The sequence below is a fragment of the Osmerus mordax genome, chromosome 27, assembly GCF_038355195.1.
Source record: "Osmerus mordax isolate fOsmMor3 chromosome 27, fOsmMor3.pri, whole genome shotgun sequence".
NCBI classification, from domain to species: domain Eukaryota; kingdom Metazoa; phylum Chordata; class Actinopteri; order Osmeriformes; family Osmeridae; genus Osmerus; species Osmerus mordax.
Window position 1 is genome coordinate 1,585,052 of NC_090076.1, and position 20,727 is coordinate 1,605,778.

At 41.7% G+C, this 20,727-nt stretch overlaps 1 protein-coding gene across 1 annotated transcript; it reads right to left on the minus strand.

Moving 5' to 3' along the window:
• Nucleotides 1-1,764: 1,764 nt before the first annotated feature.
• ticam1 (TIR domain containing adaptor molecule 1) lies at nt 1,765-19,682 on the minus strand. The gene is made up of 2 exons (XM_067230808.1): nt 19,633-19,682; nt 1,765-4,263 (listed from the first exon to the last, which is right to left on the minus strand). The coding sequence occupies exon 2, from the start codon at nt 4,214-4,216 to the stop codon at nt 2,543-2,545; it is 1,674 nt and encodes a 557-aa protein (XP_067086909.1). The 5' UTR covers nt 4,217-4,263; nt 19,633-19,682; the 3' UTR covers nt 1,765-2,542.
• Between the last annotated feature and the right edge of the window lie 1,045 nt (nt 19,683-20,727).

Genomic DNA, 20,727 nt, shown 5'->3' on the forward strand with positions numbered 1-20,727 from the left:
TAAATTAATTCTGTATTTAGGAGAAACATGATATGTGAATGTCATCTCCATCAACTAGCTGATTTACAAAAGACCATATGAGAAACCATTTTCTGACAGTTCAGACTAGTGAATATACATTGTCCCAAAATGTCAGTAATGCCTTGACAAGAGATTACCCTAGAAGAAGATGAAGAGAGATTTGTGACCACAATGAACGCTCACAAGCTATTATTAATTTTATTGAATATAAAATATATATATATAATAATTTGTCATAAAAAAAATCTTAATGATCAGGAACACCTATCACCATGTATCACTGCAGTTAGAAATTGTATTAACATAAGCTTAGACTGAGCAGTGTGTTTACAGCAATTCATTTTCTACATATCTGTCAAACTTTTCTCATCAAATCTTGATTCTCAGCATGTATTTACAAGTAAAGTTGTATAAACCGAAGAACATGTCAAACTTCTTTCAAGTTATTGTATTGCATAATTATAATGTAAATAATTATAATGTACATTTAGCTAATTATTTGTATGTCTATGCTATTTATAATCATAATCACGAAAGCCTTTCGTGCAAAAATAAATAAAATATCAGTTAAGGACAATATTTCTCAGCAGTATTCTCAGTTTGGTCCATCATTGACACAAAAAACTCCACTCTCCAGTAGGGTTGGGTATTGTTTCAATTTGACCAATTCCGATTCCGGTTCTAGTTTTAAAATCCGGTTCTTATCAAATCTTGGTTCCGATTCCAAGAATTCTTTGGAGAGAAAAAACATAAGAATATGATCTTATGTTACATCTTATTCTGATGTGGAGATAGGCAAATGAGAATATCCATTGATATTTCTGTGAAAAACAAAAAATGTCATGCTTTTTGTATTTATTCAACAAAATGTGTAGGCCAATTATCTTATCCTGTACTATACACTATAACTACAAAAAGCATCAAAAGTTGATGTCAAATTATGAGATGGAAATAAATAAATAAATACAAGTGAGTGGTAGCCTAACCTACAATTTCTATTTCTGGGGAAATTGTTATGTTTTCCTGCGGGCCGACCCATTTGTGCGTAGTGTCCGTGCTGCTATCAACTACCAAATGTACATGAACACTGCTGATACAGCTCTGCAGCTAGCTAGCTAACTTACTATCGGAACATACACACAGCTAAATAACTCCTACGTTCAACAAGACTCAGTTGTTTTCTGTCATCTTAGAACGTCAAAGCTGGAGTTGCCAGATAGCTACACTCAGCTACACTATGTTTATTGTATGCACCTTCCTGCCAAAGCAAATTCCTTGTCTGTGCAAACTTTCATGGCGAATAAATCCTGTTCTGATTCTGATTCTGATTGAAATCCTCAACATCCATCCATTCATTTCTATTGCCCATATTTCGCTACAAATATTTCGGAACTCTCCAACTAATTCGTTTGAGAAATCTTGCCTTTTTTGTGCCCCACACAGCATTTGGCTTTAGCCTTTATTTGAGCTGTAAAGTCAATCAATCAGCCTCTAGCCATGCGAAAGGCTCAACTTGGGGAGTACAAGCGATGGTGCGGAAGAAACCTGTTGCAAATTAGAAAATTTATTAACAGAAAAATACCACCAAGGGATCGTAGCCTAATCAACCCTCAACCCTTTGTAATGAAGTCAGGAACCGAAATGAGGAATCAAAATGTGCGTGTCTTATCGAATCCACGGTTCTTGGAAATTTGGAACCGGTTCTAAAATGGAACCAGTTGTCAATACCCAACCTTACTTTCCAGGGAGGGAAGTGCTGAAGTCTACATAAGCCAGAGGCAACACACCACTAGTAGTTCAGAAGAACATGAATGCCAGGTTGCAGTTTGGAACAAATGTATGAAAATATAGCTGTTTACAATTTAACCTTAACCTCATGAGCGAAGCCTAGTTCAGGCATGGCACTTGGGCAGCGAGCGTCATCCGCTTATTAACGGCACCTGTGTTTGCCCGCTCAAGCCCATTGGGCTACGTCCGATAAGGTGTAATTAAAAGGCCTCACGGATACGCACACACTCATCCATGTTGTATGATCTGTGGTGCTGTGGTTTCTATACATCAGGGAGATTATTACTCATATTGCTCCCTATGTATGTGCTTGCAAATGCTAGAGGGCTTCCCCGAGACACACCCACTCCGCCCAAGTCAAACCTATTTCCATGTCTATGGTTATCAATAAATGCTAATCAATACGTGAGTGAGAAGACTGTCTTGACTGAAATAGTTTTAATATCCTGCTAAACTCAAAGTGGTAAACTGCAGAACCAAAATGTGTCATGATATGCTGCTTAAGCTTGCATTATATACTGATTTTGTTTTGCATTTCAATGAATTCAATTGAAACTCCCCTGAAAGCAAAATAGTTGCAGAATGACTAAAGCGAATGGACATAATTGTTACACCTGTAGATTACATGCCAACCTCACATGGACTGAACACATTTGTACACTCAACATTATATTCAGAAAACAATTAAAGTTCCCTTTTCTCTCATATAAACGTAACTGTACTAACATGTTAACTAATCATTGTCCCCAAAGCTATTCCTATCTAAACCCACCGTCATTTTGGAATCATTACCAATTATTATGTAACTAGCATTCTCAATATGAATATTAGGTCTAGGGGACGTCAAGGGATGTTGGATGTTGAGTTCACCCAGTGGCAAATTAGGCTTCCATTCCTGCTGTATCTTATCAGCCTCCTTGCTTTCACAGATTAAATCCATTTGTAGCTTGATATCTTCACGCGCTCTCTCCTTTCTTCTCATTTGTTCCTTCACCCTTTGCTCTTTCCTCCACACCTGCCTCTGGTCTTCAATCTTTGCTGGGTTGATGGCTTTTTTTGCTTTTTTCTCAAACATCTCATTCTCTTTTAATGGAACCAAAATCTGCAGAAGTTTTGGCATTCTTTCTTTGAGCATACAATTTTCTTTTGGGTGCAGAGGGATGACAGTGTTGTACTTATGTCGGTTGTTAATAGAGTTCATTAGAGCTGAATTAGTTTCAATTTCCAGAAGACGGGTGTTGAAGTTACTCGTAAGTAGCAGAAGAGTGAAGGCTGAGTTGTCAATGGCTTCTTCTATGCACGTAAGAGTGCTCCTGCCAGGGATTGCAAAGTCATGGGAGAAAGTTGCTCCTAAAGCAATGTTCAGAGCCTCTAATTTTTCTTTCATCCTTTCAGCCAAATCTATATCCTCTTCAGCATGCAGGATCACAAACGAGTAAAAGACTGACTCTTCTTCCTCCACATTTGTTTTACATTTTGGAAAAGTGTTCGGATTTGTCTCAGTTTTCATGGAGGGGGAACAATTCTGAGCTGAAGAAGAGGGAATGTGAGGTGAGATGGATGTATTAACTCTGTTAATGGGTGGAGGTCCATTTGTCATCTGAGATTTACTGTAGTATTGTAATACATCTTTTTCTGTATTATCAAAATGTGCAGCAGGTGATTCCATCTGGTTAGGTGGGAGCTTGGAAAATATTTTATCTTCAGATACACTGATCTCTAAATGAGTGGGGAGACCTTGGGAGATGTACGTCTGTAGAGAAGAAGGCAGACTTTGGTTGCTCAGTGGATGATTTCCAGAAGTTTGAGTTTTCAAAGCTGTATTTGATTCATGTAATGAAGAACAGTACTCTCCTGATGGTAAGTTCTTGAAGGAAAATGTATCCTGAATGACATCTTCAATCCGAGGACCACAGACCTTTTTTGCTTCTTTTTTCAGCTGATCCAAGTGTGTGTACTTTTGACCTTCCTTATAAGTACCTTCCGTGTGCCTGCAAGCTTTAAGGGCCCTCTTATATGCACAATCTCTTAGAAATGTTTCGCACAACCTCTCCTCAGCCAACAACTTGAAAATCCTGGCCAGATATATTAAGTTGTCTTCTGCCATTGCTGTTCTGTCCACTCTGAAGTTATTTAACGTCACTCCACAAATGTTTACCCTTTCAGATAGATATTTAGCAATGCCATTTCCTTCTAGGGTCTGGAGCTTATCCAGGGCCTCTGTCCCTCTCCTAAGACTAATAAGGGACATGGCATGTGTGAGCTTCTCAGCTGGGCTGCTGCCCAACTTTAATGTCAGGCTATGCAGTCTCTCCTTTGGTAAATCTGAGAGTATCCTAAAGACATCCACCAGTTCTGTCCCACCTTCAAGACTGTCTTCTCTTATCGTTCTATCTTCTCTCTCCATCTTTTTCTGAAGTGTAATAATTGTTTTGTCTTCTTTCAAGGGATACACTGAAAGAGAAACAAACAGTTTGTTAGTAATACTCATTCAGACTGTATGATGACCAAATGTTGTGAACTTCAATAATAGGAAAGGACATTAGGAGGCAGCAAATACTAAATGAAGCACACAGAGAGGAGCTTGCCAAGAAACAGCTATAGTTTCAAGCAATATGGGAAAGAAAAAGGATCTCTCTGCTGCCGAAAAGTGCAATGCCTTGGACAAGGTATGAAAACATTAGATATTTCACAAAAACTGGTTTAGAGCACAGGCAGGTTTGTGCAGATAAAGGCATAAGGAGGAAGGTTTAGACAAATTCATCTGATTAAGAGAGCAGCGGCTAAAATACCATTACAAAGCAGCAAACAGGTATTTGAAGCTGCTGGTGCCTCTGGAGTCCCACGAACCTCAAGGTGTAGGATCCTCCAGAGGCTTGCAGTTGTGCATAAACCTACTATTTGGCTAACAGTCTTGTTTACTAATGAGTGCCGTGCAACCCTGGATGATCCAGATGGATGGAGTAGTGGATGGTTGGTGGATGTCAACCATGTCCCAACAAGGCTGTGACGTCAGCAAGGAGGTGGCAGAGTTATGTTTTGGGCCGGAATCATGGGGAGAGAGCTGGTAGGTCCCTTTAGGGTCCGTGAAGGTGTGAAAATGATTTTGGCAAAGTATATAGAGTTTCTGACTGACCACGTTCTTCCATAGTACAAAAAGAAGAACCGTGCCTCCCGTAGCAAAATCATCAGGAGTCAGGTGGCTGAGTGGTGAGGGAATCGGGCTAGTAATCCGAAGGTTGCGGGTTCGATTCCCGATCATGCCAACTGACGTTGTGTCCTTGGGCAAGGCACTTCACCCTACTTGCCTCGGGGGAATGTCCCTGTACTTACTGTAAGTCGCTCTGGATAAGAGTGTCTGCTAAAATGACTAAATGTAAATGTAAAATCTTCATGATGACAATGCACCATATCATGCTGCAAAGAATACCTCTGTGTCATTGGCTGCTATGGGCATAAAAGGAGAGAAACTCATGGTGTGGCCACCATCCTCCCCTGACCTCAACGCTATTGAGAACCTTTGGCGCATCCTCAAGCAAAAGATCTATGAGGGTGGGAGGCAGTTCGCATCAAAACAGCAGCTCTGGGAAGCTATTCTGACATCCTGCAAAGAAATTCAAGCAGAAACTCTCTAAAAAGTTCAATGGATGCAAAAATTGTGGTGATATCAAAGAAGGGGTCCTATGTTAACATGTAATTTGCCCTGTTATGATGTTATTGATTGAAATAGCTTTTGATTTCAGTAAATAGGCTGCAAATTCAACAAATGACAATTGTTTTTAACATTTTTAAAAAGGGAGTCAGGTGGCTGAGCGGTGAGGGAGTCGGGCTAGTAATCTGAAGGTCGCCAGTTCGATTCCCGGCCATGCCAAATGACGTTGTGTCCTTGGGCAAGGCACTTCACCCTACTTGCTTTGGGGGATTGTCCCTGTACTTACTGTAAGTCGCTCTGGATAAGAGTGTCTGCTAAATGACTAAATGTAAATGTAATTGTAAATTAATGAAGTAAAGCTCTATAAAACGTTCTACGTTCCTACCCTCACCTATGGTCACGAACTGTGGGTAGTGACCGAAAGAACGAGATCGTGGCCGGCCGAAATGAGTTTTCTCCGCAGGGTGTCCGGGCTCTCCCTTAGAGATAGGGTGAGAAGCTCGGTCATCCGGGAGGGGCTCAGAGTAGAACCGCTGCTCCTCCGTGTCGAGAGGGGCCAGTTGAGGTGGCTCGGGCATCTGATAAGGATGCCTCCTGGACGCCTCCCTGGTGAGGTGTTCTGGGCACGTCCCACTGGGAAGAGGCCCCGGGGAAGACCCAGGACACGCTGGAGGGACTATGTCTCTCGGCTGGCCTGGGAACGCCTCGGGGTCCCCCAGGAAGAGCTGGTGGAAGTGGCCGGGGAGAGGGAAGTCTGGGCCTCCCTGCTTAGGTTGCTGCCCCCGCGACCCGACTCCCGGAAAAGCGGCAGATGATGGATGGATGGACTTGAAAATTATACTGACTGTCATTTGCATCGACTATTTAGGAAAATCAGAGAAAGATATCATTTGCATAATAATTTGAAACGCGGTGTATAATGAAACCTATGCCCGAGTATAGCAACCCTTTGTAGAATCTCATGGCTTACATAGTTTATAGATTTTTTGTTTTTTTTACAACAATGTAAATTAAACTTGCCAACATGCCTCTTCCTCAACGATTATGTTAATGAGGATTGACACATTTTGGCTAGTATTTACTAATATGTGGCCACAGAGAGTAACGGTGGTGGGTAACAACAAAAACAATTGTCATTTTGTGTTAGTTTTTTTCTTTCTCAAAATCTATTTGATACAACCATGGTGGCCACATTTGAGCTTAAAATGCTTATAGGGTCACTGTACCCTCAATAGAATGCATTTTACTTCAGACTTACTGTCTGTTCTCTCTGATATTGCCAGCTGTGACATGACAGTTGTTAAGGCCTTCCAACCGCCTTTTTTAGGCTATAAACTCATCTGTTACTGGTATTTATTTAATGTTCCCCAAACTGTGTCAGTAAACAGTAAACGTTCTATAGATCATGATGGGCGCTGCTCTTTGTGGCGACCGGTAGCAGGTGTCCGTGTCTGTTTGTTTGTTCAATTTGTATATTGTCTGCAACCCTATTTTTTTTTTTTTTTTTTTTTTTATCTACTCAAACTATTTTTTATCTAGTTTTTGTCTACGGTATCATGACCAACAATGGAGATATTTTCCTTCTTACTCCTGGCAATTGTGCTGAACATCGCTCAGGGTTTGTCAAGCCCGATTGGATCTAATATACGAGGGATCTAATATACGAGGGTCCTGGGATTTAAATCAAGCTATTACGTGGATCAAGATCTAACCCGGTTATTAAGTCGTGGGAAGCTTAATCGTTATGTTTTAATCCGTGACAATGCTTCGACACAAAGTTTAAGGCGTCCTACTACTTCTGGTAAACAAACCAAGAAGAGGGGGAAATGGGGCGGAGTGCGGCAACGACTAAGTTGCCGCACTCCGCCGCACTAATGCCGCACTAATTTAAAAGAAATGTCTTCCCTTACCGTCAATGCTGCTGGCTAATGTCCAGTCCCTAAAGAATAAGACTGATGAACTGCAAACGTGTGTGGCCTCGATGCGCGAGTTCAGGGTGGTGGCTTTCACCGAGACTTGGCTGACAGACACTGACTCGGATTCTACAGTGAGCATTGATGGTTTTGGGGTTCCGATCCGTCTGGATCGTGACCCAGAGGTGACGGGGAAGTGCCACGGCGGGGGTGTTTGCCTGTACATCAACCCCAAGTGGTGCAATGGTGCCACTGTGCGCGATCGGATTTGTTTACCGGACATCGAGCTGCTGTCTGTGTCTGTTAGACCTTTCTACCTGCCTTGGGAATTCCCCCAAATATTCCTAACAGTAGTGTACATCCACCCGAGAGCGGACTCTAAAACCACTTCTGACGTCATCTTCTCCGTTGCTCAAAGACTCAAATCTATCTCTCCCGATGCCCTTTGCTTCTTTTTTGGTGATTTTAATCATGTCAACTGTAAAAAACGCTGAACAGATTCACCCAGTACGTCACCTGCCCCACTTGGGGTAACAGAACATTGGATCTCTGCTATGGTTCTATCAAGGGAGCCTATAAGTCTGTGGTAGGTCCCCCTATTGTTTTTTTCTGACCACAACGTGGTGCACCTACTCCCCACATACAGACCTGTGCTGCAGAGTCAAAGTGCAGACACGTGTGGTCCAGGTGTGGAATGAGGAGAGCACTCTGGCCCTACAGGGCTGCTTTGACTGTACCGACTGGTCCGCCCTTCAGGATTAATGCGGCAGCATTGATGAACTGACAGATGTTGTATGCAGCTACATCTCTTTCTGTGTGGACAGTGTGATCCCATCTAAGACAATGTTTCTTACCCCAATAATAAGCCCTGGATATCTAAGGAACTGAAAAATCTGTTGAGGGAAAAGAGGACTATTTTTAATAGTGGCGACCAGATTGCATATGCTGAAATTAGTAAGGTTGTGCGGGCGGAAATTGTAAAGGCCAAACTTAAGTATAAGAGTAAAATCGAGTCTAAATTCAGTGAGTCGGACATCAGATCTGTGTGGAACGGCATGAAATTGATGACAGGCCTACATAAAGGCAGTAACACTGTCTCCTTAAATGGTTTTAATTCAGACGAGCAGCTAGCTAATGAACTAAACAGTTTTTATATGAGATTTTCTAATAGTGATTTTAGTGAGAGAATTAGTCACATGCGTGATAATCTTTCCAGTGACTCCTCTGTTTTTGATATTGATGTCTCTAAGGTTGAAATATTATTTAAACAAATTAAGGTTAGGAAAAGTCCTGGCCCTGACAACATCAGTGGTCGTGTGCTTAAGTCCTGTGCTGGTCAGTTAAGTGAGATTTTCAAAGTGATTTTCAATCCTTCCAGACGAAAACAGTGCGAAGAATCTGGAAACATTCTATCATCATTCCTGTGGCTAAGTGTAACAACCCCAAAATCTTGAATGATTTTCGACCTGTAGCTCTTACCTCATTGGTGATGAAAACCTTTGAGAAGTTGGTTAAGCAGGTGTTATTGGAGCAGGTGGAGAAACAGTTAGATCCACTGCAGTTTGCCTATAGGGCTAGCAGAAACTTGCCTTGTTAAATTCTCTCTATAAACATCTGGAGGTCCCAAAAACTCATGCTAGGCTCCTTTTTATCGATTTTTCATCAGCATTCAACACTATTCAGCCATGCTTGTTGGCTGAAAAACTTCAGGCTCTTTTTAACTTGAATTCTACCCTAATTGGCTGGTTACTGGATTTTCTGTCAGATAGGTCGCAGTGTGTGAGGGTTAATGGTGCCTTATCCTTAAAAGTCCTTTGTTCCACAGGCTATCCTCAGGGCTGTGTCCTTTCACCATTGCTTTTTATTTTATATACTAATGACTGTAGGAGTAGGTTTGAGAATAGGCAATGTGTGAAGTTTGCAGATGACACAGTTATAGTGAGCCTTTTGAACAATGAGGAGGAGGGGCACGGTCCTGTTGTTGATGATTTCATTGCTTGGTGTGATAACTTTTGTTTGTCTATCAATGTTTTTAAGACCAAGGATGTGATTTTTGATTTCTGTAAGTCACAGCACAATGTTCCGCAAACTGTTATTCATAACAAGAATGTTGACATTGTAGCTGAATACAAATATTTAGGAACCATCATCGACAAAAAATTATTTTTTGAGAGCAATACTGAGGCTGTCTGTAAAAAGTCCAAACAGAGACTTTTCTTTTTGAGGAAGATTAAATCATTCAGGGTGTGCATGACTATGATGACTTTGTTTTACTGTGTTTTATTGAATCTGTCTTGACTTTTGGCATTGTGGTGTGGTACAGTGGTCTTCCATTGATCAGCAAGCGTAAGCTTACAAAGCTGATAAATGTAGCATCTAAGGTGGTTGGGGTACAGTTAGCCCAGTTGCAAGATATATATGATAAACGGGTTATGGGTAAGGCTAAACAAATTTTAAACTGCCCTGATCACCCACTTTCCGGAGAGTTTAATTTGCTCCCTTCTGGTCGCCGCTTTAGGCTACCTAGGTTAAGAACTGGTCGTGCCAGAGATTCCTTCATTCCTGAGGCTATTAGGAACCTGAGTTCACTTGGCTGACATCAAGATTTTTTTATTATTTATTTTTTGCCAATGGCCATTACTGTCCCAATTGGACCCTGTCATGGGGTTTGGGGGAAGGTGTGTCTCTATTGTGTGTTCTGTGTTGTGTAATGTTGTTGGCATTTGGCTCTGTTCTGTTCTGTGTTGTGTATGTGTTTCTGACCCCTGCTGCACACTAATTTCCTTTTGAAGGATAAATAAAGTTGAAAGTTAACAGCGAAAGTTGACAGACCAATTATTTGTTTGTAAACATTCGGGATGCACGCGCAGCATGGTGGCAGAAAACTGGGAAAAGATAGCCTTTATAATGGCTAGAGAGTTACACGGATTATACAAATAGTTCGATAAAAAAAAATACCAAAAAGGTCGAGGAGCACAGCTTTTAAGAGAAAGCCCATTGCCCATTGATCTGTCACATCAGAATTTTGCGGCACAAAAGTCTTGAAATTTGAGTGAGAATGTCACCCGGTAGGCCGCATAGTCTTGGGCGGCAGCCATGTCTTCACGTCATGTCACAAAATTAATATTTTTTTACAGTTTTACAGTCAATTCTACACCAAAAAGGTCGATCAGGGCAGCTTTCAAGAGATATGGGAATTCTGCTTTTAGCCAGCTGGTCCGATTATTTTTGTTATTTGTGTACAATCTGAGTGAGACTGCGTCCCCGTTACAGTACACTGTTTTGACGTTAGCCTCAGTCAGACTCGGGTCACTCATTGGCAGTGTGCATAATGTTGTATTTCACTCCATTCTACACTTAAAACGTCAGGGAGGACTGTTTTAAGTAGATACGAGCCTGCTGAAGATAGCCAGCATCTCGGATTTCTTTAACCAAGCCTGTTTCATTCATCATTTGCCTGAGAAAGCGACTACGAGTGACGTTATTACTAGCCAGGGCTGCGTTTCCCGATAACGATGGATCGTAGCAACAATCGAGCAAAATAACAAAACCATAGATATTTCTTACGTGCGTTTCCCATGCTCTTAAGGAGTAGGCTAATCTATGCGCTTTCAAGAGATACGAATTTTCAAGAGACACTTTAGCTACGGTGTCTTTGGGAACGGCCCGTAAAACTAAGATTTGTCGTACGATGGATTCTACGATCAACTTACAACGCTTTCGGGAAACGCAGCCCAGGCTAATTTGGCCAGTTTCACTCGTCAGGCTATTTAAAGGTCTGGGGGGACAAGTGACCTTTGTGCATGGACAAGTGAAACGTAAATGTACTTGTCCAAATGACAAGTGATTCAGAAAGTTAATATCAAGCCCTGCAATCCAGTGTCCAGAGATATATAATCGACACTCTAAGTGTATATACCCGGGAGAAGTTCGTCTTTTGCCACCGACATGCGCAGTTGAGCCTGCTCGACGTCGTGTGACGTAGGGTGATAATTGGTCTATAGTGCAACAGTCAGGGCTTAATTTGAGCCAGAACACGCGTGTTCGACGTTGAATCCAGAACCTTTTTTATTGGATCCGGAACCTCCTGTGTCACTATGAAAAATGATTTGCCTAAATGAAAATGAAAGAAAAAAAATTACTGTTTGTGTAGTGTTCAATGTTGTTACCTTGCTTGTGAGTCTTTATTTCCCATTGAAGTTCCACAAGAATCTTGTGTTTGCATTTTCGATGCATTTTGAGGTTAATTTTCAGGGTAAGACAGGGGGAAGTAGGTGGTGGGCCGAGCCCGCGTATCTGCTTTAGTTTTTGAAATGACCTTTCCCTGCCGATGGAGGTGCTGGATTTTTGATATTATAATTTTTGTCGTTTTTATTGTCGTTGTTTTTTTCTTCGTTTGTTGGCACATCCAATTCTTGCACATTTTTTCTGTAGTAGTGATGGGTAGTTCGCGAACGATCCGGCTCTAAGAGCCGGCTCTTGAAGGTGAACGTCGGGAGCTGGCTCGCATATCTGAAGAGCCGACTCTATTTTTAATAGATTAATACAGCCTATAAAAACTAAATTATTATGAAATAATGAATCTTAATTGTATTTAAAATAATTGACTAATTCAAAGAACAACAAAAAAATACTTGTAGTCTTAAAGGCGCACACAATCATCCTCACATTCTGTTCCTGTCAATCCTGCATGAGGGAGGGCCGAGCCAACTCACACACAGTCAGAGAGTAGTCAAAACTCGGAGGAGAGCCATGACAAATCAATGCATTTTTAAAGATATGTGGTTATGGTCGAGTATGATTTCATTTCATAATTTAATTCAAATTGTTTTCACACCCATCATAGTCAAATTCATAGATAAAACATGTATTTTTTAAAGAGCCATTCGGGAGCCAAAAGAGCCGGCTCTTTTTGGTGAGCTGAGCCATACGAGCCGGCTCACGAAAAAGAGCTGGAATGCCCATCACTTTTCTGTAGCTTAGTTCAAAGTTAGCAACTTTATCAGGCAATCGTCTCAACTACCTAACTCTCCAACCAACCAGAACTCGTGTATCATCTTGTTAGCTAATCGAATGGTTCGTAACAGGATCAGCTGATAGTAAAAACAACCTAGGTGACCATGCGTCAAGTACCTAGCCTAGTAAGCCTACAAGTCTCTGCACCACAATGGTAGCTCGGTGAGCTTTAATTAAATACTTGCTTTCCGTGTCACTGTCTGTCTTTAATTTAATTTACCTTATTTTCTTCATTTTTTAAATCAGTGGCGGTGATTAAAACTGTTGGGCACTCACTGACCTGGAGATTTAGCTGGCTGAGCTCAGGATAGCCAAAAAACACAAAGAAATATGAGAACATTATTGAGACGTTTTTATACAACGAATACCATAATATGAAGCATGTTGAAAGTGTTTATGTAGTCTTGGCTCTTCCTCTTGTGTTTAGAGGAGACTTAAAATCGACACTGGCTGACCCTGAATGGGGTAGCCCTTGCAAGTGATCCCCAAAAACCCTGTAAAAAGTAATACACAACATCCGAGTTGGACTGTTTTTAAACATCTGATGCTATAATGTGTTCCAGGTAGAGGGTGTAAGCTGTCTTGTGTCTACCTCTTGTTGGACTGGATGATAGTAGACTGAGCTGGCTGGTGAAGGGACCCTGAGCTGACTTGAGATGGTAGACTGAGCTGGCTGGTGATGGGACCCTGAGCTGACTTGAGATCTGGATAAGAGCTCTGGATAAGAGCGTCTGCTAAATGACTAAATGAGATGGTAGACTGAGCTGGCTGGTGATGGGACCCTGAGCTGACTTGAGATGGTAGACTGAGCTGGCTGGTGATGGGACCCTGAGCTGACTAGAGATGGTAGACTGAGCTGGCTGGTGATGGGACCCTGAGCTGACTGGAGATAGTAGGCTGAGCTGGCTGGTGATGGGAGACTGAGCTGTGTCAACATAATCAAACGAGCGATAGGCCTCGGTCTGCTCTAAAAGTTATTTCCCGACCTTTAACCTTCGTCATTGTCTTTCTTGCTCTGTCCTTAAACATCTAAAGATTATATTTTTTAATCTCTTCACTCTATAGCCTTTACTGTACAAAAACCATGGGAGCAGACACTCTGACGACTAGAGGGGCATGGTATTCCACATCAGATTATAGGTCTTCTTTGTCCTGCCCATCCTCTCCTCTGCCCTGCCCGTCCTGTCTGTGCTTTTAATAAGCATGCAATGTATGTTAACTAATTTTCAAATAAAATGTGGTGCACTTAAGATTGTAACAGCAAAATTGATTTTGCAGTAGGTTATTTGTATACATTGACCCCACTGTACATTTTGCTATACAACATACGGGGGTCAGATGGCTGAGCGGTTAGGGAGTCTGGCTAGTAATCCGAAGGTTACCAGTTCGATTCCCGGCTGTGCAAAATGACGTTGTGTCCTTGGGCAAGGCACTTCACCCTACTTGCCTCGGGGGAAATGTCCCTGTACTTACTGTAAGTCGCTCTGGATAAGAGCATCTGCTAAATGACTAAATGTAAATGTAAAAATACAGAAAACCTTCTCCAGAGCTGCATTTTCACTCTTACGTGCTTTAGCTATATTTATTGTGTTGGTGAAGTTACTGTAACACCCCTGTGAAATCCAGCATTACCTAGCACAGTGGTTCCCAACCCTGGTCCTCGGGGCTCCCCTGTCCTGCATGTTTTAGATGTTTCCCTGCTCCAACACACCTGATTCAAATGAATGGTCATAAGCAGGCTTCTGCAGAGCTGGATAACGACCCATTCATTTGAATCAGGTGTGTTGGAGCAGGGAAACATCTAAAACATGCAGGACAGGCGTGCCCTGAGGACCAGGGTTGGGAACCACTGACCTAGCATAATGGTTCTGAGGTGCTGAATTTAAGTTGAATCTTTCCACTGCTTTTTCTGCAAGAATGCTTTCCTTGCTGTCAATTTTGCAATTGCAATGGACTCTGAACAAACTTGGACCAACTAGCTTCAGTAAATGGGTAGATTACATCTTTTGGTTTGCTACCTACATGCATACAGCATGATTGCAACTACTTGTGGCCTTGAATACACTGCTAGCAATACAATTAATTGTGCACATGCGTGTATTATGCTAATGAGGTTCGTTTTCCAAGTGTGCAGAGATGTCAATGTGTATTGATAAGTGTTACTGATGTGGTATACCTACTCTTGACCAATTATAATTACGTATGTCATTGATTCATGTCATTATTATATGTTTAGGCAACACACATATAAAACAATACTGTACATTTATTTGAACAATGTTCTGCACATTTCATTATCACCTAACTGTTCTGATGACTTGCTCTGATGACAAATTGCAGAGCAATAATATAACAAATATGCTCGTTTAAGTGGAATGATGCAATGTTTGTTTAGAGAATACCTGAATTAGCCATTTGTTTTACTTTTTTCCATATATTTGAAGCCCAGTCGACCACTGAAAAAATACCGGCTCACTAAAATGCACATGTGAATGTTTACTTCCTACTTTACTCGTCTTGAATATCGGGGTATACGATTGGTGGATTTTATGAAGGTGTCATGTGCTCTTATTGGATGCGGACCATAGTTGTCCAGAAAACATGCCTGTGTCGATAAAGAAACTAAATGTTTGTTCCTTGAAAAATGTGCAAGAACTGGACATGCCCAAAAAAAATTAAGGGTTGTAGAAAAGTTTTAAAGCGATACAGAAAAATCCAGCTCCTCCATCACCAGGGATCGTTCAAATGCACGATTTTGAGCTTCAGCCCACCACCTAAAGCACTTCAAGTGACTTTTTCAAATACGCTGGCCATCTGGATCCCAAACAAGCAAAAATTGTTTCCGCCGATCAAGAATGCGGAGACCAGGGTGGACACAGCAGTTATAATAGTCCGATGGATAATTGCTGCTTGTAAAAACGATTGTTCCAGTGTATAAAAAAAAAAACATTTCGCGCCCATGCAGTGCATGTTCTGAAATTAAAATAAACATTGCCCTGATGTACACATAGCGTTGTTTAGGTTTTCTTAGTCAGAGATGCTACGTAGGAAGTGTATTTTTATTTTTTGTTCCGTTACCTCCAACCCCTGTTTTCAGTCGCCGGATCCACCCAGCTGCGCTCCGGGACCTCCCACTTTACAAATTAAGCACTGACAACAGTATATTCTCCTAAACACCCAAATACTAGATCTGGGGCCTGTACTACGAATCAAGATCAACATGCTCTGGATCACTTTCAGTTACCCGGCTGAAACAATCGCAGTCACGATAAGTTGTATCACGACGGCGGTTATCAACTCTCTAACGCTGCGTTCACACTGCAGCGGAGCGGGCGGCGCGGGGCGTCGGCTTCCAATTCATTTTCATGAAACCAGGCGTTGACGCTCGCGCAGAGCATTGTGGGAAGGCGAGCGGAGCGGAGCGGAGCGTTGCAAGTTGGATTTTCTCAACTTTATGTAAATGAGGAGCGTGAAAACGCTAGCGTTGGCCAATCGGATTGGTTTCTTGTAACGTGTTCGTCATGGTAAACATTTCTAGGTTTGACAATTTCAAGATGGAGGAGAAACTTTTCGTATGTGTCTGCACACCCAGTTCTGTTCAGAACAAAGTTACTAATGTGACGAGCCTGAATTTAAAGAATAAATTAAACTAATAATGCATGGTGCATGGTTGCCGATGTTGTCATTGTTCCTAGTGTGTTTTTATAGCCTACTTTAAAATTTAGTCTCGTCACATTACGTGACTGTTCTGTGCCACTGCTAGCTCGCTAGCCCAGCCTACAAACGACTGGTTGAGTGACCGGTGGCGTAACATGTATTCTACTGTAATCTTGCACTAGTAAAATCTTGCACTTACATAAATGTTGTGTAAAAGTGGTATTTTGATCGATATTGTGAGTACATGAACCCAAATCTGCACGCTTGGCCATGACTACAACAGTGACCTTAGAGAACTACAACTCTGTATTAACTTGTCTAACACGCCCCCGAGCGTGGTGTACTGTGGGAAGGCAAGCGATGCAGAGCGTTAAAAAACGCTGCAGTGTGAACGCAGCGTAACTCAACCCAGATCTTTCCAATCTAGAGACGTGCGCGTTCACTTAAAGGGGCAGTGTTTGCACCGTATGTCCAATCGCAAACATGGACAAAACAAGAGCCGCATATTTCACGCAGGAGGAGCCGACAATAATCTTCTAAACTTTGTCTACTCCTCCTGCGTGAAATATTGTAATACAAACATATCAGGAATACAGACATATAATACAGACAAAAATCAACAAAGTCGCTGTTGCCAAGCTGGCAGAAAATAGCAGACGCTGTAAATGCGTAAGCTACATGATTTATTGATATATTGTGCCCCAGGCACAAGATGTGACCATAATTACACGTGTGAATTCCATAACGTTAAACTGTTGCCGTATTATTTTAGTTGCAATCCTGGCAGTGGCAAACAATCGTGGGAGCAAATAAAAAATAAATATAAAACCATAATTCAAAACGGTAAGAAGGCAATACTTGCACAGATTTTAAGGCCAACAAGTACAAGGCTGAATTGCCTGAGTCAGTCCCTTTTGTAGGATATTGGTATAGCTACAAAGGGCCTATAGAACAATGAAATTGCTTGTAGCCAACTGGAAGAAAAATTAGGCAAAGAAAACTGGGGGGGGGGGGGGGGTATCAGGGTCACCCCATGATGGAAAGAGTGACAGGGGGCATTTTCTTCAGACCCTGGTGGCAGCAGCTCGGAAACCCAAGCATATGTATGTTTCAAGCAATCTATGTGACCATGTTCATTCAACAATTATTTATGAATATTGTAGGAGTGAAATGGATTACTGTTCTCTGCAGTGACAGGAAATACAGTGGTGTTGCTGCCACCACCCACTGTTGTCCCACTGTGCCATACAGAGGTAACAGTAAAACTAATAGTCATACGCCAGTATGTATGCCATGTGGTTGCTGAATATTGATCAAATATGCCATTTACTTTCTCAAGTGGAGGTCCTAGATGATCAGGAAACTGATCACGATCAGTGTCTGCCTGCTCAGAGAGCATTTTTTGTTTTTTTTACCACTTGCAACACAGATGGTGAGAGTGTGTGAACGTGTGGCTGTGATTTAAGTGTCTGTAATGACTTGCTAATGGTGGTGGTCTGAACATGAGACACAAATCCTCAAATATGACTCAATTGATTAAATTGCTATTGGTGTTAAACTGAGCAGGAAGAGGAACTTCTTCCTCCCCCTGAGCCTAGGGTCTCCACTTTAAGGCCAAGACAAAGACACAAGGTATAAGCAATGAACCTTGAAACACAGTAGTCAAATGGACACCTTCAACTTTCTCCAAGTGTGCCTTGCAAAGAGACGATGTTCTTTATTTGTTTCAGGTTGGAGCAGACAATGTGAGGGCCCTGTATAAAAGAACCCTGGAGCTTGATATAGAGTATAAGAGGCTTTTAATTAAAAAAACAAGGCTGGCTTTTCTGTGTTCCTAGGGAAGGGAGAACACATGATTATGTATTTGTTATACTTTTTTCTACGTTTTGATCTTTTTATACCTTTTTGTTGTACATTTTTTGTCTTTTGTGGGGGTTTTCACCATTTCTTTCTTTCAATGTCCTATTTATTCTTTTTTTTAAATGCTATAAAAGTGAATGAAACATCCAAATTCAATGAAAGTAGTGAAATTTTCATTTATTTAACTTGTGAAGAGCATTGTATGGTACCATACACATTGTTCTTTTTGGTTTGAAATGTTTTGGTTGAAAGAAACACACTTTTCTGATATGGAAATGATTAGAAAATGGCTCAAAGCAACCCAAGGACAACAGAATGGGTTAAGGGGAGACACCCCAGTGAATAGGGAACATATCAACATGAAACCTCTCCAGTTGATAACTAATATTAGGTAAAATATTGTTTTCATTACTAGTTTCCTGTAAATGTATGTTTAAATGAGCAAATGATGCATTAAGTTGTAAAATATGATATAATTTGCATACATTTCCAGAACGGAAATCAGAACATTGCATGAAGACAGAATGAAAATCCTTGTTTCATTTTGTGAACATAGAGTCCAACGTTTTTACAAAGGGCACTTTGGATATCTATTTTTCATCACTCCATTAATCAGAATATGGTGGCAACAGCCATTAAAGAAAATAATTTGCAAATTGCGCGGCAGACCGTGTTCTTGCTGAGGTTCTCCGAATCACCCACACTATAAAAGTAGGCTACCCGTAGCGAAATAACGAAACGCTATGCATGTGGGACTGTGAGCGCACGGCTTCGATGTGTCGCATTGGCAACATACGGCTCAAGAAGCTGGCAAAGATACGCCAGCTCTGCTGAGAATCTATATCTTTCATAAAGATACTCATGAGGGAATGCGAAAGGGTTTTGTCGGTCTCTAAATGTTCTGTCTCTTCTGAGCGCGCCTCTCACTATCCGCGCAGCAAGCTCCACAGGATCTTCTATGAAAGGTGACGGCATTATCCTCAAGAATGAGTTAGTGGGCGGGGCTTTTATACCGGTTGATCTCTGATCTCCAACTTAACCTGCTCCCGACCAGGTTAGGCGGTCAGCATGTGTTACCATGGCGATCTACCCCGGTAACAATTGATCCACCGTCGTAGTACAGAAAACCCTGGGTTGAACCTGAAGTTACCTCGCTAACGCCAAATCTTGATTCGTAGTACAGGCCCCAGGTCTTCCCAAACCTGTTCCTACAGTCCTGTAGGTTTTCATTCCAATTCTAATCCAACACACTTGAATGTAATACTTATCTGGTTGACAAGGTAATTCCTATTTGCTAGAACAGGGATTGGAGCGAAAATATACAAGAGGGTAGATCCCCAGGAGCAGGTTTGGCCAGCACTGCATTTGATTGTCTACTTGCATAACTGGCTCTTAACCAGGAACTACAAAGTATGTGATACATCTGTGTTTTCATAAAAGTGGCATAGCTATACAGTAATTTATGAAAATGTTAGGGGATTTGCTTATTATCAGAGGTTTCTGAACCATTATTTACATTTACCGCTTCAAGTGAAAGTGGACATATTGTAGCAATATGTTAAAGTTTTACTACATAATCCTGCCTTAATCTCTTCTCTTCATCTGTGCTTTAGGTTAGACTTTTACTGGGTTCCTTTTTTGACTCTGCAAGACCATTTAGAAGCTTTTTATTCTGTAAAATTGATTTACAAACCCCCCCAAAAAACATAAAACATTATTACTTACCAGCAAGAACGGGCAGAAGAAAAATGGAGAGCGTGAAAGACTCAACCCTGGCAACCCTCGGCTAACTACAACCTAAACACGGAAGTGATTCCCATTTCCTGTTTTCCATTTAACCCTGTAAGACCCAAACATAAAAATAATGTCTAAAAACATTTTTTTTTTGTCAGATGATGTTGTAAGAGTCTTCTGATGAAAATAAAGAAGGATTAATTCAAAAAATATGTTTTTGTACGTTTTTAGGGAAACGTAATAATGCAACGTTGGGCCTAGTTGGGAGCAGAATTTCAGCATTTGCTCTCAAACTGTCAGAACAAATACACAAAACAACTAATGGTTAATTTGGAGTGTGGATTGCTTACATAGCACTATAACAGTACATTTAATTAATAATAATCACCCAACAGTCATATTTTGATGAATCAGAATTTATGGGAAAAAAAACAACTGGATAAATATTATAAAACAGAATGAAAACTTCAAAGACCACGGGTCCATTGTTGACGTGCAATGGTAGTCCCAAAAGCAGTTCCTTTCCTCTGAAAAGCAGAGACGGATATTGCACTTTCTGCAGAGCGTATTAGAATATCCTTTTATGCAGTGTCTGCAGCGTCCACTTGTCCTCTCAAAGTTTGACTACTGCAACTCGCTGCTCGCCGGTCTCCCAGCATGCGCAACCCGCCCTCTCCAGAGGATTCAGAACGCGGCGGCCCGTCTGGTCTTCAATCTACCCAGACGCTCACATGTTACCCCGCTCCTCATCTCCCTCCACTGGCTTCCCATCACGGCCCGTATCAGATTCAAGACTCTGGTACTGACCTTCAGAGCGGTGAACGGGACTGCACCCGACTACATCAAGTCTCTCCTCCAGCCTTACACCCCCACCTGCCACCTATGGTCTTCTTCTGACAACCGTCTGGTGGTCCCACCGCTCAAGAGCGCCCGGTCCCAACACAAGCTCTTCTCCTGTCTGGCCCCCCAATGGTGGAATCAACTCCCCACCTCCATCAGGGACACTGACTGTCTCCCCACCTTCAAGAAAAGGCTCAAGACGCACTTGTTCTGGGAGTACAACGGCACTTAGGAATGCTTGGCTGG

Bases quoted from the DNA above. Each gene is read 5' to 3' on its own strand.
- ticam1 (XM_067230808.1), bottom strand. From the start codon at position 4,216: ATGGAGAGAGAAGATAGAACGATAAGAGAAGACAGTCTTGAAGGTGGG.